This window comes from Tachyglossus aculeatus, chromosome 13 (assembly GCF_015852505.1).
Source record: "Tachyglossus aculeatus isolate mTacAcu1 chromosome 13, mTacAcu1.pri, whole genome shotgun sequence".
Lineage (NCBI taxonomy): Eukaryota > Metazoa > Chordata > Mammalia > Monotremata > Tachyglossidae > Tachyglossus > Tachyglossus aculeatus.
In genome coordinates this window covers 3574917-3596200 of record NC_052078.1, presented here as the reverse complement: position 1 = coordinate 3596200, position 21284 = coordinate 3574917, and the positions used below count along the sequence as shown (strand labels likewise).

The 21284-nt window shown below is 48.8% G+C and overlaps 2 protein-coding genes across 2 annotated transcripts; both read right to left on the bottom strand.

Moving 5' to 3' along the window:
- Positions 1-895: 895 nt before the first annotated feature.
- Positions 896-2156, bottom strand: LOC119936073 (cathelicidin antimicrobial peptide-like). Its single transcript, XM_038755455.1, has 4 exons — positions 1989-2156; positions 1765-1869; positions 1427-1498; positions 896-1003 (listed from the first exon to the last, which is right to left on the bottom strand). Exons 1-4 carry the CDS (start codon positions 2154-2156, stop codon positions 896-898), a joined length of 453 nt encoding a protein of 150 aa, XP_038611383.1.
- A 15859-nt stretch (positions 2157-18015) lies between these two features.
- LOC119936072 (lutzicidin-like) lies at positions 18016-19938 on the bottom strand. The gene is made up of 4 exons (XM_038755454.1): positions 19756-19938; positions 19384-19491; positions 18552-18632; positions 18016-18117 (listed from the first exon to the last, which is right to left on the bottom strand). Exons 1-4 carry the CDS (start codon positions 19936-19938, stop codon positions 18016-18018), a joined length of 474 nt encoding a protein of 157 aa, XP_038611382.1.
- Between the last annotated feature and the right edge of the window lie 1346 nt (positions 19939-21284).

Here is a 21284-nt window from a genome sequence, read left to right as displayed (position 1 = left end):
AGCTTGTACTTCCCAAGCGCTTAATACAGTGCTCTGTACCCAGTAAGTGCTCAATAAATACGATTGATTGATTGATTGATTACAGAGCGATGAAATGATTTGCCCAAGGCCTCAGGACAGACAAGCGGCAGATCCGGGACCAGACCCCAGGTCCTTCTGATTCCTAGGCCTGTGTTCTATCTGCTATAATAGTAATGATGGCATTTATTAGGCACTTACTATGTGCAAAGCACTGTTCTAAGCTCTGGGTCCTGTTCTAAGCGTTGTTCTAAGCGTTATGTTATGTTGCTTCTCACTGTGTGCAAGAGCACTGTGCTACATATTGGGAAAGGGTCCACAGGTGAAGCAGGATGGCTTAGTGGATAGAGCCCGGGCCCTGGAGTCAGAAGATCACGGGTCCTAATCCGGGCCCTGCCACATGTCTGCTCTGTGACCTTGGGTAAGTCATTTCTCTGGGCCTCAGTTATCTCATCTGTAAAATGGGAATTAAAAATGTGAGCCCTATGTGAGACAGCCACGTATCTACCCCAGTGCTTAGAACAGTGCTTGGCACATAGTAAGCGCATAACAAGAACCATAATCATAATAATTATTATAATTATTGCAGGTGGGAATTAGACACGGAGAGAGGACGGCGAGGAAGGAGAGAGCAGAAACCAGAGTGACACTGGACAACAGGGGAGTTTATTCACGTGGGTTTCCTCACCCAGCCAGGCTGGGGCAACTTGGGGGACAGGAGCGGGGATGGGAGGGGTGGGGGAAACAGGTTGTGGGGAGGGGGTCACCACTTGGACCCTACAGAGTCAGGAAGAGGTGACAGTGACGGGTAGGGGGGGGTGCAGGGGGGATACGGTTTCAGTTCCGGCTGCCACTGCCCCCAGGGACTCAGGGCCTACTATTCATTGCCCCCTGGAAGGATGATGATGTTGTTCTTCGTCAGGAAATCTTTCACTATCTTCCCTCCTTTCTTTATGAGTTTCCAGCGTCGCTTGGTCCGAATAGGCTGGAAAGGAAGGAGACACAGAGATGGGATGGGGGAGGGATCCAATTGGAATTTCTGAAGGCAGCATTGCTGGTCCATATTGCCCTGATAGGAATTGGGGGTTCTCAGCCCCTGGGCTTGAGTGACTGACCCCTGGTCCACTCAGGGCTCCTGAGGCTGAAGAACCCTGAGGACCCGGGGGGATGGGAGAGTGTGGGAGCCCAAGACTGGTGCTGCCCTTGCCCACTGCTAGCACAGAGAGGAAGGTCTTCCCGGCCCCAGGGTGAGGGGCTGGGGTTGGGGTCATCTCCCCCCAATGCTCAACGCTCCTCCGCTGAGACCCGGCCACTCCTCAGGACCCTCGCCGCCCCATCGACCTTTTTTACCCAGCCCCGGGCACAGGACGGTTGTCCTAGCTGGTGCCTGGATGGGGGGGGCACTTACCTTGTCGCAAGTGACCGTGACCACGGGGCCTTCCAGTGTGGCAAGCACAGTGCCCGAACAGTCTCTCACCACCTGGAAGGAGGCAGAAGAGGGGTTCAGGGCCGCCGCCCCTCTCCCTCTGACCCGCACCTCACCCTCCAGCGGTTCTCTGGGGACGTCTCCTGTTTCACTCCCGGGATTCAGCGAGGCGCCCAGAGAGGAGCCAGGTGATCCAGGAGGACCCAGTCATCTCTGAGACACTTTGGGCCACGTTGGCCAGTAGCCCGAGACCCCTCAGTTGCCCATCCCCCCGTTGCAGAACCTCCCCCACCCGGACCCCAGCCCCAGAGAGACCTCACCCCTCCCTCTTTGAAGTCACACTGGTCCGGGCTACGATTCTCCACTTTGGGGCACACGGTCTCCTGGATGGTGAAGTTCACGGGGATGGCGTTGGGGGACTCGAGCTGAGGAAGGATTCAGGGCCAAGTCAGGTGGCTCCAAGCGAGGAGCAGAGACGCTTCTGTCTCCGCAGGCCGGGGTCGGACCCCCCCACGCCGCCCCTCCACCCTCCACCTTTGCTCACCGGCCTCTCTTGGGGTTTGAGCTCAAGGAGCCGGAAGAGATTGTCTGCATCCGACTCTCTGTTGTAATTGCTGATGGCGGCAGCTACGGCCTCTTCGTGGCTCAGGGACTGAGCGACGGCCAAGGTGGCCACGGCGGCCAGCAGCAGCACCTTCCAAGCAGTCTCCATCCTGCTCCCTCACTCGTCCTCGTTGACGTTCTCCCTCCCTGGGGTGGATTTATAGCCGCCTTCTCGGGGGCCTTGCCCGAGGAGCCCGGGAGGCCCCAGAGGCCTGGGTTTCCTAAAGCGGTGACTCTTCCCTCCCTCGGGCGTTGACCAACCCCGACCACCGGGAATTCCAGACTTGTCGAACGGGAAATCAGGGAAGGGAGGCATCCCCGGGAACGGCCATGGGCCCCGGGGCTGAGCGGCTGGATGCGATTGGGCTAAGGGTGATGGGGAAATGGGGCCAAAGGGAATTGGAAATTTGTGTCCCTCTAATTTGGCTCCAATTTCCTCTCAGGTTTCCCAAGGTCATTGTACTGGGGCTGTTTCTCCAAGGTGGGCTTGGGGGTGTGAGGGGGGGCTAAGCAGCCCACGCTATAATCTTTGGATGGGGTACTTCCTCTCCCAACTCTTGGGGAACAAATCACAGGACAGGAAAGGCTGGCATTATTCTCTCTGCTGGTCCAGCTTGGGGGAAACACAGATGGCCTGAGCTCTCCTCCCTTTCCCCTGACACGGAGTCAACCTCAGGCCACCTAGGCCCTCCTCCTGCCTCCACACGGGACGGAGTAGGGTGTCTTTCAAATAGAAAGAGTACCAGCCTGGGAGTCTGGTATATACCTGTATATTTGTATATATGTTTGTACGTATTTATTCCTCCATTTATTTTACTTGTACATATTCATTCTATCTATTTTATTTTGTCAATATGTTTTGTTTTGTGGTCTGTCTCCCCCTTCTAGACTGTGAGCCCGCTGTTGGGTAGGGACCGTCTCTATATGTTGCTGACTTGTACTTCCCAAGCGCTTACTACAGTGCTCTGCACACAGTAAGTGCTCAATAAATATGATTGAATGAATGAATGAATGAGTCAGGAGATCGGGATTGTAATCCCGGATCCCCCACTTACCTGCTGGGTGACCTTGGGCAAGTGACAAGTACTTCAGTTTCTTCATCTCTAAAAATGGGGGGGTGAAATTCCTGTTCTCCCTCCACTTAGACTGAGAGTCTCACGTGGGACAGGGACTGTGTTCAACCTAATAAACCTGAATCTATCCCAGTGCTTAGAGCAGTTCTTGACCCACAGTAAGTGGTTAAAGAACACAAAGCAATGAAAGAAACACAGAAACATGACCACAAACCGACAATTACTCTTCCCACCTTCAAAGCCTTATCGAAGGCACATTTCCTCGAAGAGGTCTTCCCTGACTAAGCTCTCATTTTCTCTTCTCCCACTTCCTTCTGTGTCACCCTGATTTACTTCCTTTATTCATCCCTTTGTCCCAACCCCACATCACTTATGTCCACGATCCATAATTTATTCATTTATATTACCGTCTGTCCCTTTAAGCTGTGAACTTGCTGTGGGCAGGGAATGTATCTGCTATATTGTACCTTCCCAAGTGCTTAATGCAGTGCTCTGCTCACAGTTAGTGCTCAATAAATATGATCGGTTGATTGATAAGGTACTTTACAAAACCCCAGAGATCATTAGAGTAGCAGCGCGGCTCTCAGTGGAAAAGAGCATGGGCTTCGGAGTCAGAGGTCATGGGTTTAAATTATTATTTTTAAGTCTCTACCTCAAGGATATCTGAGAGTGGTTTAGCCAAAGCCCCACCAGATTGTGGTGGCTCAATGAGGGAGTTGGCATGAAAGGACTATAACCTCATTATGGGCAGAGATTCTGTTGTATTGGACTCTCCCAAGCACTTAGTACAGTGCTCTGCACGCAGTAAGTATAAATACTACGGATTGATCAAATGATTTAAGGAGTGGAGGCAACAGATATCTATGACTGGTTTGAGGATTTGGGGAAGGAATGAGAGAGGGAGATGGGGAGAGAGGAGGATAATAATAATGGCATTTATTGAACACTTACTATGTGCAAAGCACTGTTCAGGTTACAAGGTGGTCAGGTTGTCCCACGGGGGGCTCACAGTCTTCATCCCCATTTTCCAGATGAGGTAAATGAGGCCCAGAGAAGTGAAGTGACTTGCCCAAAGTCACACAGCTGACAAGTGGCGGAGCTTGGATTTGAACCCACGACCTCTGACTCCAAAGCCCGGGCTCTTTCCACTGAGCCACGCTGCTTCTCAATGGTTCTTTGCTACTGTCTAGAGGCAGTTCCATCTCTCAGCTGTAAGCTCGTTGTGGGTAATAATAAATAATAATAATAATAATGGCATTTGTTAAGCACTTACTACGTGCAAAGCACTGTTCTAAGCGCTGGGGGGATACAATGTGATCAAGTTGTCCCACGTAGGGCTCACAGTCTTAATCCCCATTGTGATCAAGTTGCCCCACGTAGGGCTCACAATCTTAATCCCCATTTTTACAGATGAGGTAACTGAGGCTCAGAGAAGTTAAGTGACTTGCCCAAGGTCACACAGCAGACTTGTGGTGGAGCCGGGATTCGAATCCACGACCTCTGACTCCAAAGCCCGGGCTCCTTCCACCGAGCCACGCTGCTTCTCAATGGTTCTTTGCTACTGTCTAGAGGCAGTTCCATCTCTCAGCTGTAAGCTCGTTGTGGGTAGGGAATGTCTACCAGCTCTGAGTGCTTTGTACACTGTAAGAGCTCAATAAATACTGTTGATCGATTGTTGTGGGATCCAGAGAAGGGGTAGGGCTGTATGACCTTGGGCAAGTCACGTGACTTCTCTGTGAACAAAGCACTGTTCAGCGCTTAGAACAGTGCCTTGCACATAGTAAGCACTTAACAAATACCATTATTATTATTATTATTATTATTGTTATTCTCTGGGCTTCGGTTACCTCCTCTGTAAAACGGGACTTAAGACTATGAGCCCCATGTGGGACAAGGAACTGCGTCCAACCCGATTATATTGTATCTACCCCAGCGCTTAGTACAGTGCCTGGAACATAGTAAGGCCTTCCCCGACTAAGCCCCACTTTTCCTCATCTCCTACTCCCTTCTGCGTCACCCTGACTTGCTCCCTTTTCCCGTCCCCCCCTTCCCTACCCCACAGCACTTGTGTATTTAACTATGATTTTCTTTATTTATATTGATGTTTGTTTTTTGCATCGATGTCTGTCTCCCCCATCCAGATGGTGAACTCGTTGTGGGTAGGGATTGTTACTCTTTATTGTTGTATTGTAATAATAATAATAACGATGGCATTTATTAAGTGCTTACTACGTGCCAAACACTGTTCTAAGTGCTGGGGAGGTACAAGGCGATCAGGTTGTCCCATGGGGGGCTCACAGTCATTAATTTATTCAATCATATTTATTGAGCGCTTACTGTGTGCAGAGCACTGTACTAAGCGCTTGGAAAGTACAAGCTGGCAACATATAGAGATGGTCCCTACCCAACAGTTGGCTCACAGTCTAGAAGGGCGGTGGGGTTGGGGGGGGCTCGCAGTCTTCGTCCCCATTTTACAGATGAGGTAACTGAGGTGCAGAGAAGTTAAGTGACTTTCCCAAGTGCTTAATACAGCGCTCTGCACACCGTAAGCGCTTAATAAATATGAATGAATGAATGAAAAAAAAGGCAGGGACCAGGGAGCAGGTTGGTCCCCCACATCTTACCTCCTTCCCTTCCCCACAGCACCTGCATATATGTATATATGTTTGTACATATTTGTTACTCTATTTATTTATTTTACTTGTACCTATCTATTCTATTTATTTTATTTTGTTAGTATGTTTGGTTTTGTTCTCTGTCTCCCCCTTTTAGACTGTGAGCCCGCTGTTGGGTAGGGACTGTCTCTATATGTTGCCAACTTGGACTTCCCAAGCGCTTAGTCCAGTGCTCTGCACACAGTAAGCGCTCAATAAATACGATTGATGATGATGATGAATAGAGGGCTGTGTTTGGGACAGAAATCAGGCCCCCGCCAAGATGACATCACCTCGGTGAGCCAGCAGTCACCGTCTTGGTTCCTGATACTGCAGGACACAACCCTACAGAATTTCCCAATCTAGGGTTTTCTAAGGGCCTTGCCTCTCCCGAGCGGACCAAGCCCAGTAAATGAGATTTTTTCACCTCAGCCGGGCAGCTGAAAAGCGGGAGAGGGAAGTGGGGGTGATTCTGGCCTTTTCATCATCATCATCATCATCAATCGTATTTATTGAGAGCTTACTATGTGCAGAGCACTGGACTAAGCGCTTGGGAAGTACAAATTGGCAATATATAGAGACAGTCCCTTCCCAACAGTGGGCTCACAGTCTAAAAGGGGGAGACAGAGAACAAAACCAAACATACTAACAAAATAAAATAAATAGAATAGATATGTACAAGTAAAATAAATAAATAAATAAATAGAGTAACAGATATGTACAAACATATATACATATGTACAGGTGCTGTGGGGAAGGGAAGGAGGTAAGATGGGGGGATGGAGAGGGGGACGAGGGGGAGAGGAAGGAAGGGGCTCAGTCTGGGAAGGCCTCCTGGGGGAGGTGAGCTCTCAGCAGGGCCTTTTCCTGTACTTAAGGATCTCCAGGGGAGGGAGTTTCTTACAACCTCTTTCAGTCACCCATGCACGTTTTCCCATCCTTCCTGCCAGTATCCTGAGGGAGGTTTGGGTCATGGGTTCAAATCCCGGCTCCGCCACTGGTCAGATGTGTGACTTTGGGCAAGTCACTTCACTTCTCTGGGCCTCAGTTACCTCATCTGGAAAATGAGGATTAATTAAGACTGTGAGCCCCCCGTGGGACCACTTGATCACCTTGTAACCTCCCCAGCGCTTAGAACAGTGCTTTGCGCATAGTAAGAGCTTAACAAATGCCATCATAATAAAAAATAATAATTAATTTTACCTTAATCCCTTCTCCTCCCCAGGGGGTGTTACCGTGCTGGGGGCAATATAATCTGTGATGGATAGCACCCACTGACCCCTGGGCCTGAGAAAAGCCAGCTCCCGAGGCCACTGTAAAAGCCTCCCTTCTTTCCCACTCTGGATAATCCCCCAGCTCCGCCACTTACCAGCTGTGTGACTTTGGGCAAGTCACCTAACTTCTCTGTGCCTCTGTTAGCTCATCTGTAAAATGGGGATGAAGACTGTGAGCCCCACGTGGGACATCCTGATGACCTTGTATCTACCCCAGTGCTTAGAACAGTGCTGGGCTCATAGTAAGCGCTTAACAAATGCCATCGTTATGAGAAGCAGCGTGGCTCAGTGGAAAGAGCATGGGCTTTGGAGTCGGCCCTGCTGAGAGCTCACCTCCTCCAGGAGGCCTTCCCAGACTGAGCCCCTTCCTTCCTCTCCCCCTCGTCCCCCTCTCCATCCCCCCATCTTACCTCCTTCCCTTCCCCACAGCACCTGTATATATGTATATATGGTTGTACATATTTATTACTCTATTTATTTATTTATTTATTTATTTTACTTGTACATTTCTATCCTATTTATTTTATTTTGTTGGTATGTTTGGTTCTGTTGTCTGTCTCCCCCTTTTAGACTGTGAGCCCACTGTTGGGTAGGGACTGTCTCTATGTGTTGCCAATTTGTACTTCCCAAGCGCTTAGTACAGTGCTCTGCACATAGTAAGCGCTCAATAAATACGATTGATTGAAATACGATTGATTGAGTCGGAGGTCATGGGTTCACATCCTTGCTCCACCACTTGTCAGCTGTGTGACTTTGGGCATGTCACTTAACTTCTCTGTGCCTCAGTTACATCATCTGTAAAATGGGGATTAATAATAATAATAATGGCATTTAATAAGCGCTTACTATGTGCAAAGCACTCATCTAAGCACTGGGGAAGTTACAAGGTGATCAGGTTGTCCTATGAGGGGTTCACAGTTTTAATCCCCATTTTACAGATGAGGAAACTGAGGCCCAGAGAAGTGAAGTGACTTGCTCAAAGTCACACAGCTGACTTTGGTGGAGTAGGAATTTGAACCCATGACCTCTGACTCCAAAGCCCGGGCTCTTTCCACTGAGCCACGCTGTTTCTCCAAGATTAAGATTGTGAGCCCCCCCGTGGGACAACCTGATCACCTTGTATCCTCCCCAGTGCTTAGAACAGTGCTTTGCACATAGTAAGCACTTAACAAATGCCATTATCATTATATACAAATACCATTATATATAAGTATTTATATACTTTATATATACATATATAAAGTATATATATAACAAATGCCATTATCATTATATACAAATACCATTATATATAAGTATATATATACTTTATATATATATAAAATATATATATAACAAATGCCATTATCATTATATACAAATACCATTATATATAAGTGTATATATATATATACTTTATATATAAGTATATATAATGGTATTTATTAAGTGCTTAAATACCACTGGGCAAGTCACTTCACTTCTCTGTGCCTCTGTTGCCTCATCTGTAAAATGGGGATTAATAATAATAATAATAATAATAATAATAATGGCATTTGTTAAGCACTTACTATGTGCAAAGCACTGTTCTAAGCACTGATTAAGACTGTGAGCCCCAAGTGGGACAGCTTAATTACCTTGTATGTCTCCCAGTGCTTAGAACAGTGCTTGGCACATAGTAAGTGCTTAACAAATACCATTATTGTCATTATTATCCCTAATTTATTTATTTATATTAATGTCTGCCTCCTCCTCTAGACTGTAAAATGTAAAATGAACTTTGTGTCAAGCACTGTTCTAAGCGCTGGTGAAGATACAATCTACCAGGTTGGACACAATTCCTGTCCCACACGGGGCTCAAGGTTTTAATCCCCATTTTCCAGATGAGGCATCTGTGGCACAGAGAAGTGAAGTGACTTGGCCAAGGTAACACAGCAGACGAGTGGCAGAGCCGGGATTAGAACCCAGGTCCTTCTGAATCCCAGGCCCGGGGTCTAGCCACTAGGCCAAGCTGCTTCACTATAGCCTTGCCACTCCAATCCCCCTGCCTAAGAGCTGGTGGTCTACACCCTGTCAGTTTAGGGGGACGTGGGAAATGGGTTGGTGGTAAGGGGAAGACTGAGGCCTCCGAATCCACTTTGTTTGGTTCTTTCTGCGAGGGGCAAGTTGGTTTCCTGTTTCCGAACCGCCGTGAGGTTCATCATATGAAGAGGCAATATGTCTGGTCAGTCAGTCATTCGTATTTACTGAGCACTTCCTGTATGCAAAGCACTGTACTAAGTGCCTGGGAGAGGCCGAAAACAATAGAATTGACATTCTCTGCCCATGATGAACACCCAACTCAGAGAGCAGGCATATGTGGTTTTTCCTTGTTCGGTAATAATAATAATAGCGATAGCAATAATAATCATAGTGATGTCTGCGAGGTGCTTACTATAATAATAATAATAATAATGATAGCATTTATTAAGCGCTTACTATGTGCAAAGCACTGTTCTAAGCGCTGGGGAGGTTACAAGGTGTTCAGGTTGTCCCCCGGGGGGCTCACAGTCTTCATTCCCATTTTACAGATGAGGGAACTGAGGCACAGAGAAGTGACTTGCCCAAAGTCACACAGCTGACAATTGGCGGAGCCAGGATTTGAACCCATGACTTCTGACTCCAAAGCCCGGGCTCTTTCCACTGAGCCATGCTGCTTCTCTAAAGTTCCAAGCACTGTGCTAAGTACTAGCAGAAGCAGCGTGGCTCAGTGGGAAGAGCACGGGCTTTAGAGTCAGGGGTCATGGGTTCAAATCCCAGCTCCGCTAGTTGTCAGCTGTGTGACTTTGGGCAAGTCACTTAACTTCTCTGGGCCTCAGTTACCTCATCTGTAAAATGGGGATGAAGACTGTGAGCCCTTTGTGGGACAACCTGATCACCTTGTAATCCCCAGTGCTTAGAACAGTGCTTTGCACATAGTAAGCGCTTAATAAATGCCATCATTATTATTATTATTATTACTAGGGTTGATTCAGGATAATCAGTTCGGACACAGTCCTTGTCACACAAAGAGGTCACCAGGCTCAGCTGCAGGGCTATTCATTCATTGATAAAAGGACCCTTTTATCAATCCATCCTATTTATTGAGCACTTAGTGTGGGCAGAGCGCTGGACTAAGTGCTCAGGAGAGGACAATACAATAGAGTTATTGTAAGCCCTGTTTGTGAGTTGCTTACTATGTGCCAAGCCCTGTTCCCTTCCTTCAACGAGCTTACAGTCTAGCGGGGGAAGCAGACATCAATATAAATAATAATAATAATAATGGCATTTATTAAGCGCTTACTATGTGCAAAGCACTGTTCTAATAATAATGATAATAATGGCATTTGTTAAGCACTTACTATGTGCCAAGCACTGGGGGAGATACAAGGTAATTAGGCTGTCCCACGCGGGGCTCACCATCTTAATTCCCATTTTACGGATGAAGTAATTGAGGCACAGAGAAGTGAAGTGACTCGCCCAAGATCACACAGCTGACAAGTGGCGGAGCAGGGATTAAAACCCATGACCTCTGACTCCCAAGCCCGGGCTCTTTCCACTGAGCTGTGCAGCTTTAATAGTAATGACATTTATTAAGCGCTTACTATGTGCAAAGCAGTGTTCTAAGCGCTGGGGAGGTTACGAGGTGGTCAGGTTGTCCCACGGGGGGCCTCACAGTCTTAATCCCCATTTTACAGATGAAGTAACTGAGGCCCAGAGAAGTGAAGTGACTTGTCCAAAGTCACCCAGCTGACAATTGGCGGAGCCGGGATTTGAACCCATGACCTCTGACTCCAAAGCCCGGGCTCTTTCCACTGGGCCACGCAGCTTGGGTCCAACCTCACTTGTATCTACCCCAGGGCTTAGATCAATCAATCGATCAATCGTATTTATTGAGCGCTTACTGTGTGCACAGCACTGTACTAAGCGCTTGGGAAGTACAAGTTGGCAACACATACAGACAGTCCCACCCAACAGTGGGCTCACAGTCGAAAAGATCAGTGGTTGGCACATAGTGAGAAGAACCATAGTACCAAGTCCAGCGCTTAGAACAGTGCTATGCACATAGTAAGCGCTTAATAAATGCTATCATTATCATTACTACCATCCTTATGATTGGGGTCCTCCTTAAGTGCTTTGGGTCTGAGTGAGGAGTGTGTAAAGGGTAAAAATCCACATTTCAGGGGAAAAGGGAGTGGGAGAAGAGGAAATGAGGGTTTAATCAGGGACGGCCTCTTGGAGGAGATGGGCCTCAATTAGTCTTGGAAGGTGGGGTTCCAGAGAATCAATCAATCGTATTTATTGAGCGCTTACTGTGTGCACAGCACTGTACTAAGCGCTTGGGAAGTACAAGTTGGCAACATATAGAGACAGTCCCTACCCAGAGAAGCAGCGTGGCTCAGTGGGATGAGCCCGGGCTTGAGAATCAGAGGTCATGGGTTCTAATCCCTGCTCCGTCACTTGTCAGCTATGTGATTTGGGGCAAGTCACTTCACTTCTCTGGGCCTCAGTTGCCTCATCTGTGAAATGGGGATGGAGACTGTGAGCCCCAGGTGGGACCACCTGATCACCTTGTATCCCCCCAGCGCTTAGGACAGTGCTTTGCACATAGTAAGTGCTTAACAAATACCATCATTACTGTTAATGATGATGCTCTTTAACAATGCTGTAGCCAGGGTTTAAGAGTGTTTTTGGTTATCGGTTAATCAATTGGTGGTACTTATTGAGCGCTTGTGGTAGGCACAGCATTGCACCAAGTGATTAGGAGAGTTTTCCTGCTCTATATCCAAAGATCATCCAAAGTAGGACAGCTTCAACTTAAGCTCTCCCAGAGGGGTCCTTTTGAATCAGGAAAATCATCATCATCATCAATCGTATTTATTGAGCGCTTACTATGTGCAGAGCACTGTACTAAGCGCTTGGGAAGTACAAATTGGCAACACATAGAGACAGTCCCTACCCAACAGTGGGCTCACAGTCTAAAAGGGGGAGACAGAGAACAAAACCAAACATACTAACAAAATAAAATAGAATAGATATGTAGAAATAAATTAATAAATAAATAAATAGAGTAAAAAAATATGTAAAAACATATATACATATATACAGGTGCTGTGGGGAAGGGAGGGAGGTAAGATGGGGGGATGGAGAGGGGGACGAGGGGGAAAATGACCAGAATGTGCTCTCTCTCCTCTTATCTGCTAAAGATGTGTTAAGATAACTTACCCTTGATCTCTAGGAGAGATGCCCTAGGGGTTTGAGAGAAGGGAATTCGAGTTTGTCTTTTACTTTCCTCCTTTTTTTACAGGTTTAGTAAACAACTCAACACCAGGTGGGTTCCTCTCTCTCTGGTGAAGGTATTGATTAAAAGCTTACTATGTGCCAAGCCCTGTACTAAGCACTGGGATAAATACAAGGCGATCAGATTGGACACAGTCCCTGTCCCACATGGGGCTCACAGTCAAAAATCTCCATTTTACGGATGAGGTGACTGAGGCACAGAGAAGTGAAGTGATTTGTCCAAGGTCAAACAGCAGACAAGGGGCAGAGCCTTCTGGCTCCCAAAACCAGGCTCTATCCACTAATAATAATAATTGTGGTATTTATTAGGAAGCTGCTAGGAAGCAGCGTGGCTCAGTGGAAAGAGCATGGGCTTTGGAGTCAGAGGTCATGGGTTCAAATCCCGGCTTCGCCATATGTCTGCTGTGTGACCTTGGGCAAGTCACTTTTCTCAGCGCTTCAGTTCCCTCATCTGTAAAATGGGGATTAAGACTGTGAGCCCCACGTGGGACAACCTGATCACCTTGTATCCCCCCCAAGCACTTAGAACAGTGCTTTGCACATAATAAATGCTTAACAAATGCTGTCATTATTATTATTTGTTAAGCGCTTTCTGTGTGCCAGGCACTGTACTTAAGTGCCATGCTACTTTAGATTTTACTTTCCTCCTTTTCTTATGGGTTTAGTGAATAATTCCCTTTCAGGATGATCACTTTTTTCTTGTTATTCTTTTTTGTTTAACGGTATTTGTTATGAGCTTACTAAGTGCCAGGCACTGTACTAAGTACTGGGGTAGTTACAAGATAATCAGGTCTGGCCCAGTCCCTGTCCCACCTAGGGCTCAGTCTTTATCCCCATTTTACAAATGGGGAAACTGAGGCCCAAAGAAGTGCATGAAGTGCATTAGAGAAGAGCGTGGCTCGAAGGAAAGAGCCCGGGCTTTGGAGTCAGAGGTCATGGGTTCAAATCCCGGCTCCGCCAGTTGTCAGCTGTGTGACTTTGGGCAAGTCACTTAACTTCTCTGGGCCTCAGTTCCCTCATCCGTAAAATGGGGATGAAGACTGTGAGCCCCTCGTGGGACAACCTGATCACCTTGTAATCCCCAGCACTTAGAACAGTGCTTTGCACATAGTAAGCGCTTAATAAATGCCATCATTATTATTATTATTATTATTATGGCACTTATTAAGCACTTACTATGTGTAGAGCACTGATCTAAGCCCTGGGGAGGTTACAAGGTTGTCCCACGGAGGGATCACAGTCTTAATCCCCATTTTACAGATGAGGTAACTGAGGCACAGAGAAGAAGTGACTTGCCCAGCCAGCCCACTGTTGGGTAGGGACCATCTCTGCATGTTGCCAACTTGAACTTCCCAAGCGCTTAGTACAGTGCTCTGCACACAGTAAGCACTCAATAAATACTATTGAATGAATGAATGAATGAATGCCCAAAGTCACACAGCTGACAAGTGTGTACTAAATACACGCAAACATATATACAGGTGCTGTGGGGAAGGGAAGGAGGTAAGGCGGGGGGATGGACTCACTCAGTGAGCACTCAGTAGGGAGCAGTTGCTGCTTAATCATCATCATCAATCGTATTTATTGAGCGCTTACTATGTGCAGAGCACTGTACTAAGCGCTTGGGAAGTACAAATTGGCAACATATAGAGACAGGCCTTCCCAGACTGAGCCCCTTCCTTCCTCTTCCCCTCGTCCCCCTCTCCATCCCCCCCATCTTACCTCCTTCCCTTCCCCACAGCACCTGTATATATGTATATATGTTCGTACATATTTTTTTTTACTCTATTTATTTATTTTATTTGTACATATCTATTCTATTTATTTTATTTTGTTAGTATGTTTGGTTTTGTTCTCTGTCTCCCCCTTTTAGACTGTGAGCCCACTGTTGGGTAGGGACTGTCTCTATATGTTGCCAACTTGGACAAGTGGCTCCGCCACTTGTCAGCTGTGTGACTTTGGGCAAGTCACTTCACCTCTCTGTGCCTCAGTTACCTCATCTGTAAAATGGGGATTAAGACTGCGAGCCCCCCGGGGGTCAACCTGATTACCTTGTAACCTCCCCGGCGCTTAGAACAGTGCTTTGCACATAGTAAGCGCTCAATAAATACGATTGATGATGATGATGATGATGACAGTCCCTACCCAATCTGGCGTTTCGAACAAAATGTTGATTGACGATTGAGCAGTTGTCCAAAAATCTCTCCTGCCTGCCAGGAGACCAGGGGGGTGGAAATTCCCATCGTGTCCCCTCTGCCTCCCGGGGCCGGCTTTGAGGAGGGGCTTTCACCCTGACCCCTGCCTCTCCCCCCAGGATCCTAACAGGTAAAAAGGCCCAGGAGGAGGAGGCCATCAGGGAGACGGAAGGGGCAAGTGAGAAAGATGAAGGGCCTCTGTGTTGTCCTGCCATCACTGCTGCTGTTGCTGCCAGACCATCCCGTGTCCGTTTTGGGGGTGTCCACAGAGTCGCCGGGCCTGAGCTATGGAGAGGCCCTGGCCCGAGCCATCAATCAATCAATCAATCAATCAATCAATCGTATTTATTGAGCGCTTACTATGTGCAGAGCACTGGACTAAGCGCTTGGGAAGTACAAATTGGCAACACATAGAGACAGTCCCTACCCAACGGTGGGCTCACAGTCTAAAAGGGGGAGACAGAGAACAGAACCAAACATACCAACAAAATAAAATAAATAGGATAGAAATGTACAAGTAAAATAAATGAATAAATAAATAAATAGAGTAATAAATATGTACAACCATATATACATATATACGTCAGCAACTTCAACGACGGCTCGGTGGAGGAGAAGGCATTTCGACTTCTGTTGACTGAAGCCCAGCCTCAGTGGGTGAGTTCTGGCGGGCCGACGTGGAGAGAGAAGCAATCAGTGCTATTTAGTGAGAGAGAGAAAAGCAATCAGTGCTATGCCCTCTGCCCATCATCATCATCATCATCAATCGTATTTATTGAGCGCTTACTGATAATGGCATTTATTAAGCACTTACTATGTGCAAAGCACTGTTCTAAGCGCCGGGGAGGTTACAAGGTAATCAGGTTGACCCCCGGGGGGCTCGCGGTCTTAATCCCCATTTTACAGATGAGGTAACTGAGGCACAGAGAGGTGAAGTGACTTGCCCAAAGTCACACAGCTGACAAGTGGCGGAGCCGGGTGTGCAGAGCACTGTACTAAGCGCTTGGGAAGTACAAGTTGGCAACATGTAGAGACAGTCCCTACCCAACAGTGGGCTCACAGTCTAAAAGGGGGAGACAGAGAACAAAACCAAACATACTAACAAAATAAAATAAATAGAATAGATCTGTACAAGTATGAATAGATATGTACAAGTAAAATAAAGAAATAAATTTATTTATTTGCCATCCCCCAAGCTAGCTCTCTTCCTCCCTTCAAGGCCCTACTCAGAGCTCACCTGGAGGCCTTCCCAGGCTGAGCCCCTTCCTTCCTCTCCCCCTCGTCCCCCTCTCCATTCCCCTCATCTTACCTCCTTCCCTTCCCCACAGCACCTGTATATATGGATATATGTTTGTACATATTTATTACTCTATTTATTTATTTTACTTGTACATAGCTATTCTATTTATTTTATTTTGTTAGTATGTTTGGTCTCAGAGCGGAAGCTTCGGCCCTCTGAAAGAGGCCCAGTCCTGGGGCTAATCCCCACCCCTAATAATAATTATTAATAATAATTGTGATATTTGTTAAGCGCTTACTATGTGCCAGGCACTATACTAAGTGCTGGGGGGGGATACAAGCAAATCGGGTTGGACACAGTCTCTGTCCCTTGTGGGGCTCAGTCTCAATCCCCATTTTACAGATGAGGTAACCGAGGCACAGAGAGGTAAAGTGACCTGTCCAAGGTCAGCAGACAAAGGGCAGAGCCGGGATTGGAACCCAAGACCTTCTGACTCTCCAGCTTCGCTCTCAGCTGCCTTGGATAGAGAAGCAGCATGACTGTGAGCCAATTGTTGGGTAGGGACCGTCTTTATATGTTGCCGATTTGTATTTCCCAAGCGCTTAGTACAGTGTTCTACACGCAGTAAGCGCTCAATAAATACAATTAAATGAATGAATGACCTAGTGGATAGTAATAATAATTATGGCATTTATAAAGCTCTTACACTTGGTTTGGGTGCACTAAGTGCTGAGGCACTGTACTGGTGGAGTTAGAAGGACCTGGGTTCTAATTCTGCCCCCCCTCCCCACTTGTCTGCTGTGTGATCTTGGGCTAGTCACTTCATTTCTCAGACTGTCTCTATATGCTGCCAACTTGTACTTCCCAAGCACTTAGTACAGTGCTCTGCACACAGTAAGCGCTCAATAAATACGATTGATTGATTTCTCTCAGTTTCCTCATCCGTAAAACGGGGATTAAGACTGTGAGGCCCATGTGGGACAGGGATTTTGTCCAACCCAACTTGCTTGCATCCCCTGCCCAGCGCTTAATACAGTGTCTGGCACATAGTAAGTGCTTAACAAGTATCTTAAAGAAAAACCCCTTCACCTCCCCAAGGGGACTGGCCTTTCTCTGCCACTCCGTGGGGCTTGGTCTGGGGCAATCAGGGGCCGAGCTCCTTGTGGATAGGGGACATTTCTATCGACTCTGCAATATTGTAATCAATCAATCAATCTTGGACTCTCCCAAACACTTAGTACAGTGCTCTGCACACAGTAAGTGCTCAATAAGTACCATTGATTGATTGACTGGAGTCCGGGCCTCAGCTGGGGGTAAAGAGGGGGGAGCCCTGGGGAGCGGCACCCACCCGGCCCCCCATCGCTCCCCAAACCAAGAACACTTGGACCAGTAGGTGAGTCACTGGTAGGGGACTGAAGGTAGAGCAAAGCAATCAGTCAATCACTCGATGGCGCTTATCGAGCGCTTACTGTGTGCAGAGCACTGTACTAAGCTCTTGGGAGAGGCCAATACAACAGAGCTGAAAGATAGGCCCCCTGCCCCCCAGGAGCTTACAGTCTAGAGGGGGAGGCAGAGATTAATATAGATAGATTAGCTATAGATACGGACCCAAGTCCTGTGGAGCTGAAGAGAGTATCATAGAAGTATGATACTTCTAGACCGCGAGCTCGTTGTTGGGTAGGGACCGTCTCTATATGTTGCCAACTTGTACTTCCCAAGCGCTTAGTACAGTGCTCTGCACACAGTAGGCGCTCAATAAATGCGATTGAATGAATGAATGAATGAAGAGAGGATGACTATCGAGTCCGTCATCTCAGAGTGTCCCATCTGGGAGCGAAGGTCTAAAGTCCGGCGGGCCACAGATGCGTCCCCAGTGATTTTCCCCCACCCAATTCTGGTGGCGAGAACTGGGAGTGGAAGCCCCCCTCCCCAACCAAAGAAGGCTCAGACCTGTGCCGGGCTTCAATTTTTATTCCCATTCAGATTTCTTTCCTCTGCGCCCCCCCCGGCCCCCATCATTCCCAAGGATCACGGGTATGGAAGGGTCAGGCAGGGGGCTCCCCGAGCTGGCTGGGCTGGGGGAAGGGGTGGCCCAGCCTGGGGGCCCGGAGCTCCTGGTGAAAGTTCTCCAAAGGGCTGCGGAGGGGGAGGTAGGACGACGGTGGGCATTTGGGCTGGGGGGCCCCTTTCTGTTTCCAGGCGGAGAGAGGGACCTGGTCGGACTCCCTGGATCCTCAGTTTCCCAATTCAACGTTGATCTTGATTTTCCATTTGGCCCTCAGGATCCGCCCTAGGGTTCTGCCGACTCTCCTCCATGACCTCTTGGTGCGGATGGTCTGTGGGGTTGGAGGGAAGGCAAGACCGGGTGACCGGAGGTCGGATCCGTGGCGGAGGTCAGAGCAGGGGGAAGATTGGGAGCTGAGGGAGGACCGACGCCACGGCCCATCTTCCCCTTCCCCCATTTCCCACAGGACTTCCTAAAGAGTTTTAGGATGGAACTCAAGGCCAGCCCCACCTCTGCCACCCCCGCTGACCTCTCCCACCTACCCCGGCCCGGGGGACGGAAGCTGGCCACAACTCCAGGGTTGTGGCTCCAGGCGGAGACCCCCGGGTGTCCAGGCAGGCCTGCTGTCATCATCATCAATTGTATTTATTGAGCGCTTACTGTGTGCAGAGCACTGGACTAAGCGCTTGGCATGTGTCATGGCAGCAGTCGTGGGCCTTGGAAAGGGAGGGGGCGTGACCCCGGATTCCCCAAGGAGAAACTCACCCCATCCTTGGGCTCACACGTGACAACCACAGCCGGAGGTCCCTCTCCAGTGGAGACGGAGCCCAAACAGTCTTTCACCAGCTGCGGAGGGAGAGATTTAGGGCTGGAGGCGAGAGGGCCCAGACCCGGCCCCCCATTCCCCTCGAGGATCTCTCAGATTGGGGAGGGGGCTGGAAAGGGTCCCTCCCCTGCCCTCGAGAGGGACCGATTTGGTTCCTGCGCTCAATCGATCTGGGTTCTGGGTTCTAACCTAATCTGGGTTCTAATCCTGACTCTGCTACTCGTCTGCCGTGTGACCTTGGGCAAATCAATCAATCAATCAATTGTATTCATTGACCGCTTACTGTGTGCAGAGCACTGTACTAAGCGCTTGGGAAGTACAAGTTGGCACTCCTCTGGGCCTCGGTTACCTAATAATTATAATAACAATAATGATGGTATTTGTTAAACGCTTACTATGTGCAAAGCACTGTTCTATCTGACCTGTAAAGTGGGGAATGAGACTCTGAGCCTTATGTGGGGTAGGGACTGTGCCTGATAAGCTTATATCTACCCCAGTGCTCAGAACATTGCCTGGAACATAACAAGCGCTTAACAAACGCCAAAAAAAAGAAATCAATCCATCAATCACTCAGTGGCATTTATTGAGCACTTACTGTGTGCAGAGCACTGTACTAGGCGCTTAGGAGAGGACAATACGGCAGAATTAGCAGACGTATTCCCTGCCCATAAAGAGCCGGAATTAGAAGCCAGGTCCTTCCTACTTCTAGGCCCCCGCTCTATCCACTAAGCCACACTGCTTAGTCCGGCAGGGGAAAGTGAACACTCTTACCCCATCCGCTTTGAAGTCGCACTGCTCTGGGGAGGGGCTCTCCGCCTTGGGGCACACCGTCTCCTGGATGGTGAAGTTCAGCACCTGTGGAGTCCCCAAGTCCGCGTCCTGGGAAGACAGACGGGAATGGGGGGAAAGGGCCAATCAGCTCCTCCCCCGGCTCCAGGCCGGGCTCGGCCCTGCCTCTGTTTCCCCCCCGTCCCCCTCTCCACAACGCCCTGTCGGTAAGAACGGTCAGCAATCAGTATCGTATTTGTTGAGCGCTTACTGCGTGCAGAGCACTGTGCTAGGCTTTGGGGAGAGAACACAGGCCGGGCAGGGGAGGCCGGGGCTCCAAAGGGCCTCCCCTCCGCCCTGGGACTCTGGACTCACCCACTCCGGCTGGGGCTCGGCCGACAGGAGCCGGAACACGTTCTCCTCGGCCGAGTCCTGGTTGTAGTTGGCGATGGCGATGGCCAAGGCCTCGGTGTGGCTCAGGCCCGGGCCCTGCGCCGTGGCCCAGGGCACGGACCCGGCCAGGCCCAGCAGCAGCAGCACCGCCCAGCCCCCCTGCATCTCTCCGTGCCCAAGGGCCCCGTTCCCTGGCCTTTAACCACCCCGGTGGTCCCCCGCCCCGGGCCCCCTCCCTCCGCCTCGCCGACTTGTGTAAGTGGTTTTGATGGCACAACCGACACCCCTCTGGCCCTTCCTCTTCCCCCCTCGCCCCTCCGGCCTGGCGTCTCCACTGCCCGTCCCAGCCTCTGGGACTGGAGGAAATCAGAGGGGTCGGCGGGATGGAGGGGAAGAGGTAATCATGAGGGAATGTGGCAATGCTTCCCCCCTAGAGAGCTTGGGACACAGGACAAGAATTAGCCCGCCAAGTTGCCCCCTGCTCTTACTCAACCCACCCTCAGTCCCGCCATCCTCCCTGGACCCCCACCCGCTCCGGGGATTGGCCTTTCTATAGAATTTTTTATGGAGAAGCATCATGGCCTAGTATATAGAGCACGGGTTTGAGAGTCAGAAGGTCATGAGTTCTAATCCCGACTCTGCCACTTGTCTGTTGCTTGGCCTTGGGGAAAAGCCACTTTACTTCTCTGTGCCTCAGTTGCCTCATCCGTGAAATCATCATCATCATCATCAATCGTATTTATTGAGCGCTTACTATGTGCAGAGCACTGTACTAAGCGCTTGGGATGTACAAGTTGGCAACATATAGAGACAGTCCCTACCCAACAGAGGGCTCACTGGGGGGTGAGACTGTGAGCCCACGTGGGACAGGCACTGTGTAAAACTCGCTTTTCTTGTAACCACCCCAGCGCTTAGTATGGTGTCTGGCGCATCGTAAGCGCTTAACAAATGCTATCGCTATTATATTAAATTACAGATATGGACATATGTACCTATCTCTCCTCCAGATTGTAAGATCGCTGTGGGCAGGGAGTGTCTCTGCTATCTCTGTCAGATTGTACTTTCCCAAGCGCTTAGGACAGACAATTTTTCTTCCCCCATTCAAATCCTTATTTAAGGCACATCTCCTCCAAAGGGGCCTCCCCTGACAAAGCCCTAATTTCCTTTTCTCCTTCTCTCCCCCTCATCACCCTGATTTGCTCCCTTTATCACCCCTCCCTCATCCCCACAGCACTTATATACGTACCTGTAATTTATTTATATTAATGTCTGTCTCCCCCTCTAGAGTCTAAGCTCACTGTGGGTAGGGAATGTGTCTGTTACATTGTACTCTCCCAAGTGCTCTGCACACAGTAATAATAATAATAATAATGGCATTTATTAAGCACTTACTATGTGCAAAGCACTGTTCTAAGCGCTGGGGAGGTTACAAGGGGATCAGGTTGTCCCACAGGGGGCTCACAGTCTTAATCCCCATTTTGCAGATGAGGGAACTGAGGCACAGAGAATAG